The 13,523-nt window shown below is 41.3% G+C and overlaps 1 protein-coding gene and 1 long non-coding RNA gene across 3 annotated transcripts in view; one reads left to right on the plus strand and one right to left on the minus strand.

Moving 5' to 3' along the window:
• Positions 1-13,523, plus strand: part of DGKI (diacylglycerol kinase iota) — a 395,126-nt gene that overhangs the window by 340,305 nt on the left and 41,298 nt on the right. For both annotated transcript variants that reach the window (XM_064487331.1, XM_031455444.2), the window contains one exon: positions 7,107-7,132. In XM_064487331.1, the coding sequence (XP_064343401.1) occupies positions 7,107-7,132 (26 nt within the window). The remainder of the gene's footprint in view (positions 1-7,106; positions 7,133-13,523) is intronic.
• Positions 6,299-13,523, minus strand: part of LOC116154081 (uncharacterized) — a 68,785-nt gene continuing 61,560 nt past the window's right edge. The window contains exon 3 of the long non-coding RNA XR_004137940.2: positions 6,299-6,376. This is a non-coding gene — a long non-coding RNA (uncharacterized LOC116154081). The remainder of the gene's footprint in view (positions 6,377-13,523) is intronic.

Below are 13,523 nucleotides of genomic sequence, written 5' to 3' on the forward strand. Positions count from 1 at the left end.
GCAACCAGCAGTGGTGGTCCAGGTGGGAAACAGAGTCCACCCCGGCAACGCTGCCCAGACCAGAATGTATCTGGTGTCTTTCAGTAGAAACAGATGTATCCGCACAGGATGGGAGGTTCTTCTACAGAAATAAGGGATTCCACCAAAGAGTGAGGAAGGTGGATGAGATAAGCCCAGGGGACTCTGGGGGCTGTGGTCAGGGGAGGGAAAAAGAAATAAAAGTAGGATGATGAAAGAGAGGGACAGAATCTTCAGAGCTGATACGAAGCCAGAGTAGAGTAAGTGACCCACCCTCTGCTTGCAGAAAACGGCATTTTTGCCGTGGCCTCCACCCCAGAAGTGGGAGGGTGAAGAGGGAAGTCAGGTGTGAAGAGGAGAACTGGTGAAACAGATGCAGAGAGAGTTGCTCTCAGCGCGCGGTCACGGCCGCCTCGTTCACGAGGACTTCACAGCCAAGGCACGTGCTGTCTGTAGCGTGCCAAGTGGAGTGTAGACACAGCACAGCTTCTCACTCCCCACCATTCCTCCTTTGTTTTCTGTCATGATTCCGTGATGGGAAGGAGGGTAAAAAGGGGCCTTGGCTCTGCCAGCCAGGCCTGCGAGTTAGTATGAGTATCTCAGTGCTCCCCGCCCGTTCGCAGTCTTACAGGAACAATCCACGGCTAAGGATTTTCAGCATATGAATCTCTGCTTTTGTGCCTGTTCAGCTGCCTCTTCCACCTGTCCTGTATTTGTATTCCAAGCTCACCTCTGTGTGGTGACCCCATCTGCTGGCCATTCCATACTAGGTGGTGGTTTAGAAATCTAAGCAGAGGGTCTATGTGTTGGGGACCCTGGGAAGGGAGATTGACATTCACTTGTGGATGATTATTTCCAAAAAGTATTAGACCCCTGTAGGTGGGTCACCAGTATATTCATCTAATCTATTGTTAGGAAGGGCTCTGTAAAATGGGTCGTCTATTGACCTGTCTGCCTCCACGGGAGGAAATGACAGAGATATTCCCAAGGAATTGCCAACTGGGAAAGGCATGGGTGCTACTGAATTAAAGCCATGAGATGAGAAAAAAAGTAAAATATTTTATAGAAGCTTTATGAAAAGTAGAGTCAGGACAATATCATTCAAATAAAATAGATCCTGTGTTAGGATGAGTTTGTATGTTTAGAGCATTTCATGGAAGTTGCCAAGAAAATGCATGTATCTGCACCCTGGTAATCATGGCAGCACTGTTTACAACAGCCAAGACATGGAGGCAACCTAAATGTCCATCAACAGATGAATGTGAATGGATATAGAAGATGTGGTATGTGTGTGTGTATAAATATGTACACAGCGGACTACTACTCAGCCATAAAAAGGAATGAAATAATGCCATTTGCAGCAACATGGATGGACCTAGAGATTATCCTACTAAGCGAAGTAAATCAGAGAAAGATAAATACCATATAATATCACTTGTATGTGGAATCTAAAATATGACACAAAGGAACTTATTTATGAAACAGAAACAGACTCACAAACAGAAAACAAATTTATGGTTACCCAGGGGAAGGGAGTTGGGGGAGGGATAAATTAGGAATTTGGGATTAACAGATAATACACTACTCTGTATAAAATGGGTAAACAACAAGGTCCTACTGTGCAGCACAGAGAACTATATTCAGTATCCTGTAATAAACCATAATGGAAAAGAGTACATATAACTGAGTCACTGCTGTACACCAGAAACCAACACAATGTTGTAAATCACCTATACTTCAATAAAAAAAAAAGAAAATGCCTGTATCTAAAACATATCACAAAGCATCTTATCACATGGTCAAGGCTGAACTAGCTGTGACGTGATGCCCATCAGCTCAGTTCGAGATGTACTGAGTGAGACAATAAAACATCACCAGGAATGCAATACTTCCTCAGGACTTTGGCTTTCATAATGATGACACTCCTTTGCTCTTACGTGTTGCTATGTTGCTGGTAGAAGACTGGGCACATTTTTCAGTGTCCTGAAGCCTTGTAATTGATCTACTTGAAAGATGAGAGGCCTCGAAGGGAAACGTGCAGATGGATGGAAGGCAAACTACGTGACTGTCCTGAGGGTGTCTCAGTGATGACGAGGTCTTGGAGCAGTGCTGTCCAGCAGAGGAGCCAATGGCACTTTGTGTCTCGTTCCCTCAGATTCTTGGTATCTGCATCCATTAATCTTATAAAACGATTCATTCCATGATGTTATAGCTGTATTGAAGTGGATAATTTCATATTTTCTGTCTTTTCCTCGGAAACATCCCTATTCCAGAGGAGAACAGATTCATGCCCTTGGGGACCTTGGAGACATTGTCTGAAGCTAACTGTCTCAAACACAGATATATTTCTTTTTAACTTTATTGCTTTGTTTTAAGCATGTAAGTGACTTTTGCTTTTGTACCCATAATATGGCTGTGCCAGTTTCAGTATAAAAATATTTAAAAGATATTTTACCAGTTAAATTATATAATCCCCCATCTAAAAATGGCCCTGTTTTCCTAGGGCCTCCCTTATTTTCATGCCCCCATGTACCCTAGCTTGAGAAGTCTTGGCCTTCATTTAAGAGGAGAGAAAAGTATGAATATTCAGTTAAGCAGGGTTAACATTGGGGAAGGGACTTTCACTAGCAAATCTTCAAATTAAAATTCATAGAAAAGTAAATCAAAGTGGATAAAAAGCAAAACACTTCCACAGATACTTGAAAAAAAGGAATAAATGAATGGATTATTTCTTAATGTATTTTTAATTGTTATTCACCATATTTTTAATTGTTATTCACCACCTCTTAATCCTTTTTTCCTCCACTGCAGTGGTGACACAGCGGGGCTAACCCGCGGGTTTTTTCTATAACTTAATGGTTCAGAGATCTGGGCGAACCTTCACTTGCTCTTTTCCTGTGCTGTCGTCTTGTAACTGTTTTTGGCTCATCTTGTTTTTTCTTTAAGTTTCTGTTCACAGAGGCTCTATTTCCTTCTCCTGTTTCCTCCTTCCTCCCTTCCTTCCCTTTCTCCATTTCTCAATTTCACGGAGATGTGTTAACAGTTTTTAACCTGTCTCAGGCCTTCATCTATTTAGTGTGTTCCTAGCCTGAGTTTCATTTGTCAGAAGACCCTTGACCTGCTCTCTTCTTGGGGTATTTTTGTGTAGATATCATGCCAGTTCGTCTTTGTTCATTACTCATCTTTCCATTGGGTGAGTTCTTTTTGGAACCACTAGTTTGGGATGGATGATGAAGGCCACTGGGTTGGCGTGTTTCTGGAACCTTGACTTTGGGTATATCGTCTTATTAGCAGCACTTTCCTCCAGGGTTTGATTATGCTGCGAAGAGCTGGGAGCTGAGGGCTCTGTCTAGATTCTGTGGTGCATGATGTAGTCATGTCTCCGCCGTTGACTAAGATGGAAACACTCTTGTCTCCCTGAAACTTGGTCCAGTTTTGCTATACTTGGTTGCTCTTCATATATGACAGTCTGGTTTATGGACATCTGCTAGTTTCGCCAAAGATGATGCTTCCTTTTCTGCTTCTCATTTTCCCTGTTATTGTCCATGAATTTCAAAAAGAACGGAAGAGCAGAGATCTTGCTGTGGACGTTTGGCGACAGTAGCCTGTAGCTGGTCTTCTATCTTGCTTCTGGCTCTCCCACTGCCTGCTCTCCACAGCTGCCTGCCCAAAAGCCCGGGTGAGTGAGTAACTTCTGTGCTTCAAAACCTGGCTCCATGTAGCTTAGAAGGTAAACTACAAGCACTTCAAATAGGCCCCTCAGCCCCTGAATGGAGCGGCCTCTCCCTCTTGTGTCTCTAGATCTGATGTTTTCTACTCCTTTACATTTGAGCAACGAGTTGCTTGTATATCTGATAAGATGTTGCCGAATTTCATATTTACTCCTTTTCATATGCCTGTAGCTTCCACCTAGAATTCTTTTTTCTTACTTACCTAATAAGCTTCTACGTACCATTCAAAGCCCAGCTCAGATGGTGTTGCTTTCTGAAGCCTTGTTTTACTTTTTTTGGAAGAGAATCGGTTTTCTCTTCTGTGCCTCCTCTTTACTCATCCATGTTTTGATTATTGCATTTTTTCACTATATTATAATCACTTGTTTACATATTTCCCTCCCTCACTAGATTCTGAGTTCCTTGAAACTGGTATCTTGTTCCTTTTTTAATACCTATCACTTGGCACAGGGCCTGGTACTTAATAGGGGCTCAAGTAATGATTATTATTCAGGTTCGTATCAACATAAATGGGAAGATTCAAATCTGAATAATAATTATTCAGGTTTAATGAAACAGGAGACAGATTTTTAAATGCAGGACTTGAGGTTTTGTTTTCATTGTCTTCCTTTGCTGAATTTGAATAGAATATAAATAAAAGTGTAAAATAATACCAAAACAAATAAAACAGAGCAAAATCAAATACAGATATCCTCTAGACCATAATAAAAGACTTGTGATGAGGAAAGACCAAAGGAGAAGAACGCTAAATCCCGGAGTTATCTGAGTGCTAGTAAAGTGAGTTTGCACCGTGAGAGCAGCTGCGTCCTCGGAGGTGGAGTGTGTGGAGGAGAGATAAACAGGCTGGGAGAAAACCCCACGCCTCTCGGGTGCTGCGGGAGAAGCTGCAAGCTTTCAGCTTTTGTGCCTTCCTTAGTTGTCGGGCAAAGGAAGATGCTCCCTGGGATTCAGCCTCTCTGTTTTAAAAATAACTCCTTAGACTGCTGATTTTGTGGTATTTCTTCTTTCCTGAAAACTCTCTATGCCCATTTACAGCAATAATGGATGATGTGCATGTCTCACTAGTACAGTTTACAGTGAAAGGTGAAACACTGAGTGAGATTGAAATACTCCATATGTCTTAAAATTCCACAATTCCAGGCGTGCAGGAGACATTCGGCACAGAAACTCAACATGACTAATCCTTAGAAAACGGTCTGAAATCGATAGTCCTTCCCCACTGCCTGGACATGCTGCAGAAGGCATCCCCTGGGGACCATTAGGGAGCCATCTGGAATTTTTCAAACTTAGTATTGGTGCTTTGCTTTTACAGAAAGGCAGCAAAAACACCTCTCCCAAGCTTTCCACCTGAGGCGCTGAGTCGTGCATTGGCATGGGTTTCCCTTTATTCCTGTAGCTCTGTGAGAAAGTAATTGCAAACTGTCCAAGACATGCTTTTGTTTATGTCCCATCAGAAAACAGGAGTAAAGATGCTTCCTTGTTGCTGACTCTCTTTTATCGCTAGGCAGCTGAAGAAATTATCTAATTGCAGTGTATGTTTCTCTTTAGACTCCCCTTCCAATCCCTCTTGGGCTCCATCCAGCACCCTCTGCCCCTTTGATTGTGGGCGTCTCTGTTGCGGGGCCACGTTTGGAGCTTCAGGCTCACTCCCTGGACCCCTCCCTCCCAACTCGTTGAGGAGCTGGTGAACGTGAAGGTCATTTGAAGGTGGTGTGATGACTTTTTTAAGGAGCTCCAGAGTATGTCTGAGTCTTAACACTAGTGTCGTGGAGCTGAAGTTAGTTCACTTCAATACATTTTAGTCAGGGGCCCACTATGTTCTGAATGAGACGCGGTCCTAGTTCCCAGGGAGCTCCCAGCTTCGTGGGAGGACTGGTGTGTGGCCAGTGTGAAGTAGCCGCTCTCAGGGAGAGGACGGATCCCCTCCAGCTCGGGAGGCCGAGGGCACCTCTCAGGCAGCCGATTCTGCAGCCATGACTTAGTTCCATGTCAGGTTCCCTCCCGCTGCTCCCGGAGACCCATTTTCTCTCCACCAGAACTTGGGCCCCTGCGTACTTTTCACATGCAAATGTTTATTTGACGTGACCCATGAGGTTGAAATGATTTCACACTTTGCCCCTAAATGGAAGTTTGAGGCTTTCTCACTGTTACTACTGTGTCTTTTTTTATACTTTACTTACTGTTCACATAACGGACAAAAATGTTTCTCGTCAGTAGATAAAGCAGTATTGAGTATCCCAAAGTAGCTAAAAAGTTCCTTCAACTGCTATGCATCCACTGAGGCATCCTTGCCCCAACATTTGTCATCATGTCTCATAAACGTTAGTTATAACTATCTATAAATATTAGTTCTGTAAAGTTTGGTAGCTTTATTACCAAACCAATACATTTTCCTTTGGTCATCTCCCTGCTGTGGGCTCCCACAGTCCCATCATTTAGAGGAGAGGGCACCTCCCTCCTGGTTTCTTGCCTTTCCCTTCAAAATTCTGACACTTCTGAGGACAGTATGATGTGTCTCTCCTCCTCCCAAGAGGAGCGTGAGTTGGTAGTCCGGGTCAGATCTCTCAAGCTGGTGGGGGATTCATCCACAAGGTTGCATCTGTGTTGCTCAGAGTAATTGTAGTCCCCTGAGAAAGAAAAGGCGGTTATTAGCGTGAAAGGGACTGGTGTGAGGATCCATCAGTATCTTAATGTCATAATTACTGCTGAGTCTGAAGTGACAGGTGAAAGTCATGGCTTCATAAAAGTGCCAGGGGACCCGTGCCCTATTGTCTCAACCTGATTCTCACAGGCTGAGCAATGGGAGGCCCGCAAACAGAGGGGCTCCGCCATGCTCACTCAAACATCCATTCCACGGAGTGGAAGCAAACAGTCATGATAAAGGTCCATGTCATTTCTTTTCCTCTGTCTCATTTTTTCACTGTCCACATGGAATTCTTTTTACCTACAATCACTTAATCTAGTGCTTACTGACGTCCCTGGCATTTTCTCTGGAGACTTGACCTTGAGCAGTTAGTCACATCACGGGATTTCATTCAATCCCGCATTTCTGTGAGTTCTTTTTTTTGTATGTGATAAATCCAGACTTAACTACATTTTTTTTCAGTCTTATGTCACCATGCTAAATTCTGACATTTTAGTAATATCTACCACTCAAGAATCCAGGTAAGCCTTCAGAGTTGTTGATTAGAAGTTACCATTCAACCAACACATGAATTACACCATCTACTATACTGAATTTGTATTTACCTGAATTTGGGGGGTATAATTTCCATGAGATTATCCTTGATCACTGTTGTACTTATAATTATCAGTATCACTTACAAAAGATTTACCATGCTTATTATCTCATTTTAGGTCACCAGTCTCTTCAGAAGATCACGGTAAGAATCTGTCTTACTTATACTTACTAATACAGGATTCAAAGTGGAGCTGTGGTCCTTACATTTCACTGTCAGAGGGAAGAATTATTTAAGAAAATGTCTCTAAGATGTTTGCCTTGAGGGTGTGTGTTTTGTTTTGTTTTGTTTTGTTCGTGCAAAATATCAAGCACTTTTAAAACTGAATTCATCCCAGCTAAATTTGATATCTTGTATTATCTTCAAATCTGTTACAACTATCTTGGTTGACAAATATTTCGAAACTTAGTATGTTCTGCTTGATATCTGTCCCGTCACCAGATACAGTTGACTCCTGAACAACTCAAGAGCTGGGGGCACCAACCCTCCACGCAGTTGAAAATTAGTGCATAATTACAGTTGGCCCTTCCTATCTGCAGTTTCTCTGTGTTCGTGGATTCAGCCAGCTCGCGTAGTACTGCCGCATTTACTGCTGGGAGGACATCCTCAAATAAGGGGACCTGCACAGTTCACACTCATGTTGTTCAAGGGTCAGCTGTACTTTTTTTGTGACTTTGGGCTCGTCATGTAAGTTTCCTGAGTCACAGAGTTCACCTTTAAAACTGGGATTTGTAGTAGATAGTCCAAAAAGTCCCTTGCAGATTGGACACTGAGATTTGCAGAGGGTGTTCTGAGTCTGAAATGAAGCTAGTCAGTAGAAGTCCAAATTGTTACACAATTGGGGTGAGTTATTTGCATTTTAAGTGACAACTATTTTGCTCAAAGGAGAAAATACATAGTTTTGACACATCTAACCTTTGGAGTTGTACGTGTATTCAGTGAGTCAGAACTTTTAACTGTTTACAGTGGGTCAGTGATGTTACATAATCATGTTATACAAACATGCTCTGAGAGGATATATGCAGGGACAATGGGATATGTGACAGAACTTTCTCCCTCAAGAAGCTTTATGGGTCTGTTGGGGGAGGGGGTGGTGAAATGACCCAAACCTACTGCAATACAAAGCGAAATGTGATTAATCTTACAGAAGAGGGATAAACCAGGCCTCTAAGAGCACCCCTGGCATTCCACTTCATGCCGTCTCTAATATAGCTAAGGCACCGTCATCCATTTAGCTGGCCAAGTAAAAAAACATGACAGCTGTTTTAAGCTTTCCTCTTCACCCTCTTATTTCTAGCTGGTCACTAAATTCTGTCAACTCTGTATTTTATATATATATATATATATATATATATATATATATATATATATATAGTCTCAGTTTTCTTTTCCATCCCCCATTCTTTTAGTTTAGGGCCTCTCCACGTCTTAACTTGGACTTTTAAAATTGTCTTGTAACTGGTATCCACACCTCTAGAATTCCTTCTTTATGAGTTCGCTGTGTACCCAGATAGCACCAAGCTGATTGTTCTATGGTAAAAATCCACTCCCACTGCCTACAGAGTGAAATCTTTTCAGTGACTGATTATATTCAGCTCTCCAATACTGGTTTTTAACATGGAGCAGAAAGTCTTAGATAGTGGAATCTTTGTCTTCCTCTGCGGCTCAGTGTTTCTTTTGGCACATGTCCCCCTTCTGTCTGTGCTCTGTGCTCCAGCCATGTGGCACTGCATCTGATTTCTGAGACTCGCTGTATTTATCATGTTTCCTGCCTTTATCCAGACGGCTCTGATAGAAGCTGCTCCTCCTTTTTGCCATATAAAGTTTATACCCATTTGAGACCTTGTTAATCACCTCATCCTCCATGAGAGCTTTCTGTCCTGCTTATCACTGCATCAAGTATTTTTCTTCACTCTAGAATTAGCATAAAAATTTGATGCTTGACTTACCTGTCTCCCCTATAAGACTGTGAGTTCTTTGATACAGCGTCCAACAAATGGCAAACATTCAAAAGATGTTTATTAATTGAATAAGTTAAAGAGAGCAAGAGGGAGTTTTTAAGCAGGCTTGTTCTGCTGCCATATAATAAAATCTCTCCCAGTATTGGAAGGAAGTTGTATCATGTTTTGTGAAAAATCATAGGGCAAATTATGTTCACGCCTATTAAGTCAGAATTAGGCAGCAGCCACCTAATGATGACCCACTAGTGTGTGCTGTTTTGCTCATGGGTGTTGGTAGGACTAGGTTTTTTTATTGTATATTGAGATCCTTGGTCTTCCAGGTTCAAATGATAAACCAGGGGAGGGATATAGCTCAGTAAGTAGGGTGTGTGCTTAGCATGCACAAGGTCCTGGGTTCAGTCCCCAGTACCTTATTAAAAAAAAAAAAATGAAGTCTCAAATGATAAACCAGAAACTTGTGCTTGGTTTTTATTTAAACGAGGGTTTCTGTTAATGACCTTTGTTTGCATTTGCCTTCCAATCTGTGCAAGCTTATCCAGAATGAAGGGAGGGTGGGGCTTCTGAACTGCAGTTCTGTCCTCGGCTAGGAATGCTTAAGGGGTTGTGGGCTATCAGTGAGCATATGCAGTGTCCTTGAATGTCCTGAAAGGTGACGACTACCAGGACAACTTGCTCTGTTCTAAGAGCACTTCAGAGTGGATTATTTTAAGAGCTGGTATATGTGATTAGTTAAAGAATTATGATCCAAATTAGAGGGCTTTTACACTTTTGTGGCCTCAAAAACTGTATCACCTGTCCATGCCTCGTAGTTTGATTTTGCAACTTCCAAAAACTATTCAGATAGTAATGGCAAAGTTATAATGCTGATTTATCTAACCTCATCTGATTTTTTATCATCTTTTAGCCCATGTATCCTTAGAAAAATATTCTTTTCCTTTCCTTTATCACCAAGATTTTCTACTAGCACTTAAAATGTTTTATGTTTATGCATTTTTAAGTGTTCGTATTGCTGTGGTTAGCATAAAACCTTGACTAGTACATCATCAAGCTTGTATCTGTACACAATAATGACACTGCGGTATACTCATGAGAGAGGTAAGCAGCAGCATTTTTGCTTTCTCAAGGTTATGGGTGGAAAAGTTGAGACACATGGGTGAGTGTATTGGGAAATGGGAAGATAAAGCTCTGTGCCTCTTGACTTTGTCTGCTTCCCACTAATGATCCTTTTCCTCTAATAACTGGCCACTTTGGCTATCTCCAACGCTGACTTCATTCTTGGGAAAACAGAATTTTCCAAAGTCCAATAACCCTGACATTCCCAATCGCCTCCAATTACCCTTTCATAGAAAATGTGCTTGAACACTGTGGCTTTGTCATTTTCTCTCTTAGTTTCAGGTTCCTTAGCTGTAAAGTAGGGCTCTTCACATCTTCCCTGCCTACCTCATGGAACTGTTGTGAGTTCAAGTGCACAGTCACCTGTGAAATCATTTTCCAGTTTGTTAAAAGCACCCCAAACACAATGCTGTAATTATCAGCAGTGGATGAGGAAGCGTATGTTTACTCTGGCGTTTGGTCAACATTTTATACTGCCTTTGACAAGGTAAAAGATGTGCTGGGGAGGAGGTGTGGAAAATGCTTCCTTCAACATTATCATTAAATATTAAATTTTAATGGAAACCTTTTTATGTCTGGGTAAGGGGGAGTAAAATGGTTAATACACACTTTAGCCTGCAGTGACTAAGGGACAGTTCATGATTAGATGTGCGGTCATATAGAACTGACTTTGTAAGGCCAAAGTGAAAGGTAAGTTGTTTCTCTCTATATCATAGAGTATCAGAGTCATTAAGAAAAAGGCTAAAATTTATTGTTTCTTAGAGAAACAGAAACTTAGACACTGTGCTGAAGTGCTTCAACTACAGCATTTCACTTCATCTTTAGCAAATCACACTACACAGTAAATGTGTTCCTCTCAATTTTTAGTGGGGGAAACAGGCTCAGAGAACTTATGTAGCCTACTGAAGATCACAGCTAGTAAGTGGTAGAGTTAATTTTCAGACCTCGTTCTAACACTTATCTGTTGCTCGTTTACCCATCATGTACCCAGAAAACAAAAGAAATGATTGTCAGCATTAAGGTCAATTGACAGAATTATAGAGGGAAAAAAATTTCCCTGTAACAAGAGTTTATTTACTACTGTGTGAGTCATTTCTTTTTAATGACAAAACAAAACAGACCTAAAATAACAACTTCTCCCTCCTGCTGGGAATGATTTGTCCCTGTAGAAAAAGTAAATACCAATGTCACGTTCTCTCATAGTTAGTTAACTGAGTGAAACTGAAGCTTCGGGGAAGCCTGCCATGCTGAGTCCCAGCGGAAACATTACATTTTAATGTTACAGCTGGAAGCGGCAGTCCTACTCCTTGTCAGAAGATAAGCCTGGCAGTGATGGATTGCCTTGTCCTGTGAGTCTCCTCTGCATTTAGTGCATAGCACTTCATCATTTAAATTGCTCCTGGAGCCACCTCGGGTGCCCAGGCTGCTTCGCCTGCTCCGAGCTCTCAGATACTGTCCCGTCGGTCATCTTAGGCGGCTTCTCTTCCTGGCCTCTCGAAGTGCCTCTCTGCTGCTGCCATGTGTGCACTGTGTGTGTGTGTGTCTGTGCCATGTGTGCACTGACAGAGGGTCAGCCTCCAACAGATGTCTGTTCACTTATGAAATAGAAGACAGTACTTGACTCCCCTGGAAGGAAGTGCTGACAGTCTGGTTTCCCCTGGCGGGCCGGAAGCAGGCATCCCTCTCCCGTCCTACCCCCTGGACGTGGGCAGTACGGGTTCTCACGTTGTATGGTAATGTTTCTGTTGCCGCAGTAACACAGTGGACGAGGGTGGGAGTGCGGGCTACGTGGAGATAAAGCTGTAGCAGCCGCCGTCACTAGTGTAAGTGCCCAAGGATGAGTCCACTGACCACTCGGAGGCACTTTTACTTTGCAGTAGGTTGTGGTGCGGCCTAAAGCTCCTTAATACATCAGTGGCTGTCTCTTGGCTCAAATGCCATAAATTCATTTTTCTCTCTGGTATAAGTATATATGTATACACGTAGTTTTAGTGAAATAGATAATATTCATTAAAACATATGAACTCGTATCAGCTCAGTTTAAATTTATAACCAGAGGAACTACCGTGTGCCCCCAGCCCTCATCCAGAAAATACTTGTACTCTGGAGGCTTCATGTCTGCCTTTCTGATTATGTTCTCCTCCCTCTCTTATGGGAACACTACTATTCCATTTTTGTTAAAAATTTCCTTCTTTTTTATCATTTTACTACACATTTCTATAATATAAATGTGTGTCTGTGTATCTAGTTTTGCTTATTTTGAACTTTTATAAATTATTTTGCAAACTCTTCTGTGATTTCCTTCTTCTGTTTTGGAATGTTTTTGTGATTCAGCCTTGTTGATGTGTCATACTCATTTCATTAATTTTTCATGTCGTATAGCATTCTGTTGTATGACTATGTAGCAATTTATGTATCCAAATTCTGCTGGTTAATGTTTAGCTGGACGCTAGGGGTTTTGTTTGATACTGGTTTGTTTGCTATCCTAAACAGTATTAAGAACATTCTTTTTCATAACTCCTCCTGGTGTCCATGTGCAAGAATTTCTCTAGGGCTTAAACCTAGCGGTGGTGTAGTCAGGTAGTAGGTTATACACATATTTAACTTACCACATGATGACAGACTGTTTTCCGAAGTGATAATTCTAATTTACACTCTCAACTGCAGTAGGTAAGAGTTCCCATCAATCCACATCCTTGCCAACACTTGATATTAATTAATTAAAAATTTTTTTTGCCAATTTGGTGGGAGTGTCAAATGGTACGTCATGATTTTAATTTGCATTAAATAATTACATATCAGACTGAACATTTTTCATGTATTTATAGGTCACTTGTGTTTACTCTTCAGTGAAATGCCTCTTTAGTTCTTTTGCCCATTTCCCCCTACTGGGTTATCTTTTTCTTAATAATTCATAAACATTTTTATGTATCTTAGGTAAAAAATATTTGTTGATATGTGTTGCAAATTTTCTCCAGTTTGAGGTTTACCTTTTAAAATGTTTTTGAGGAATAAATCTTCAATTTAATGTAATCAAATTATTAATATTTTCTCTGTGGTTTATACCTTTGGTATGTTCTTTAAAGGAATCCTTTCATAGCATAATCATATGGTCCCATTACCTCCTCTACAGTTTTTATAGTGTAGAGTTTTCAGCTGTGTCTTTAATATCTTGGACTAGATTTTGTGGTTTGGTGAGGTAAAGATCCAGTTTTATTTTGATTTTTCTCTTATACATAACCAGTCATTATCATTGATTTCCTTCACTGACAGGCAGAGCCTGTTCGGTCCCCCCATATTCATGTGTTTCCAGATTCCTTTTTCTGTTTTATTGATCCACATGTCTATTGTATGATACCACATTGTTTTCATTGCTCTAAACTTTGGTAGAAATCTTGATATCTGGGGGATACCTAAAATTTGTTCTTCTTGTCTTGACTGTACATGGACTTTTGTTTCTC

This window comes from Camelus dromedarius, chromosome 7 (assembly GCF_036321535.1).
Source record: "Camelus dromedarius isolate mCamDro1 chromosome 7, mCamDro1.pat, whole genome shotgun sequence".
Taxonomy (NCBI): Eukaryota; Metazoa; Chordata; class Mammalia; order Artiodactyla; family Camelidae; genus Camelus; species Camelus dromedarius.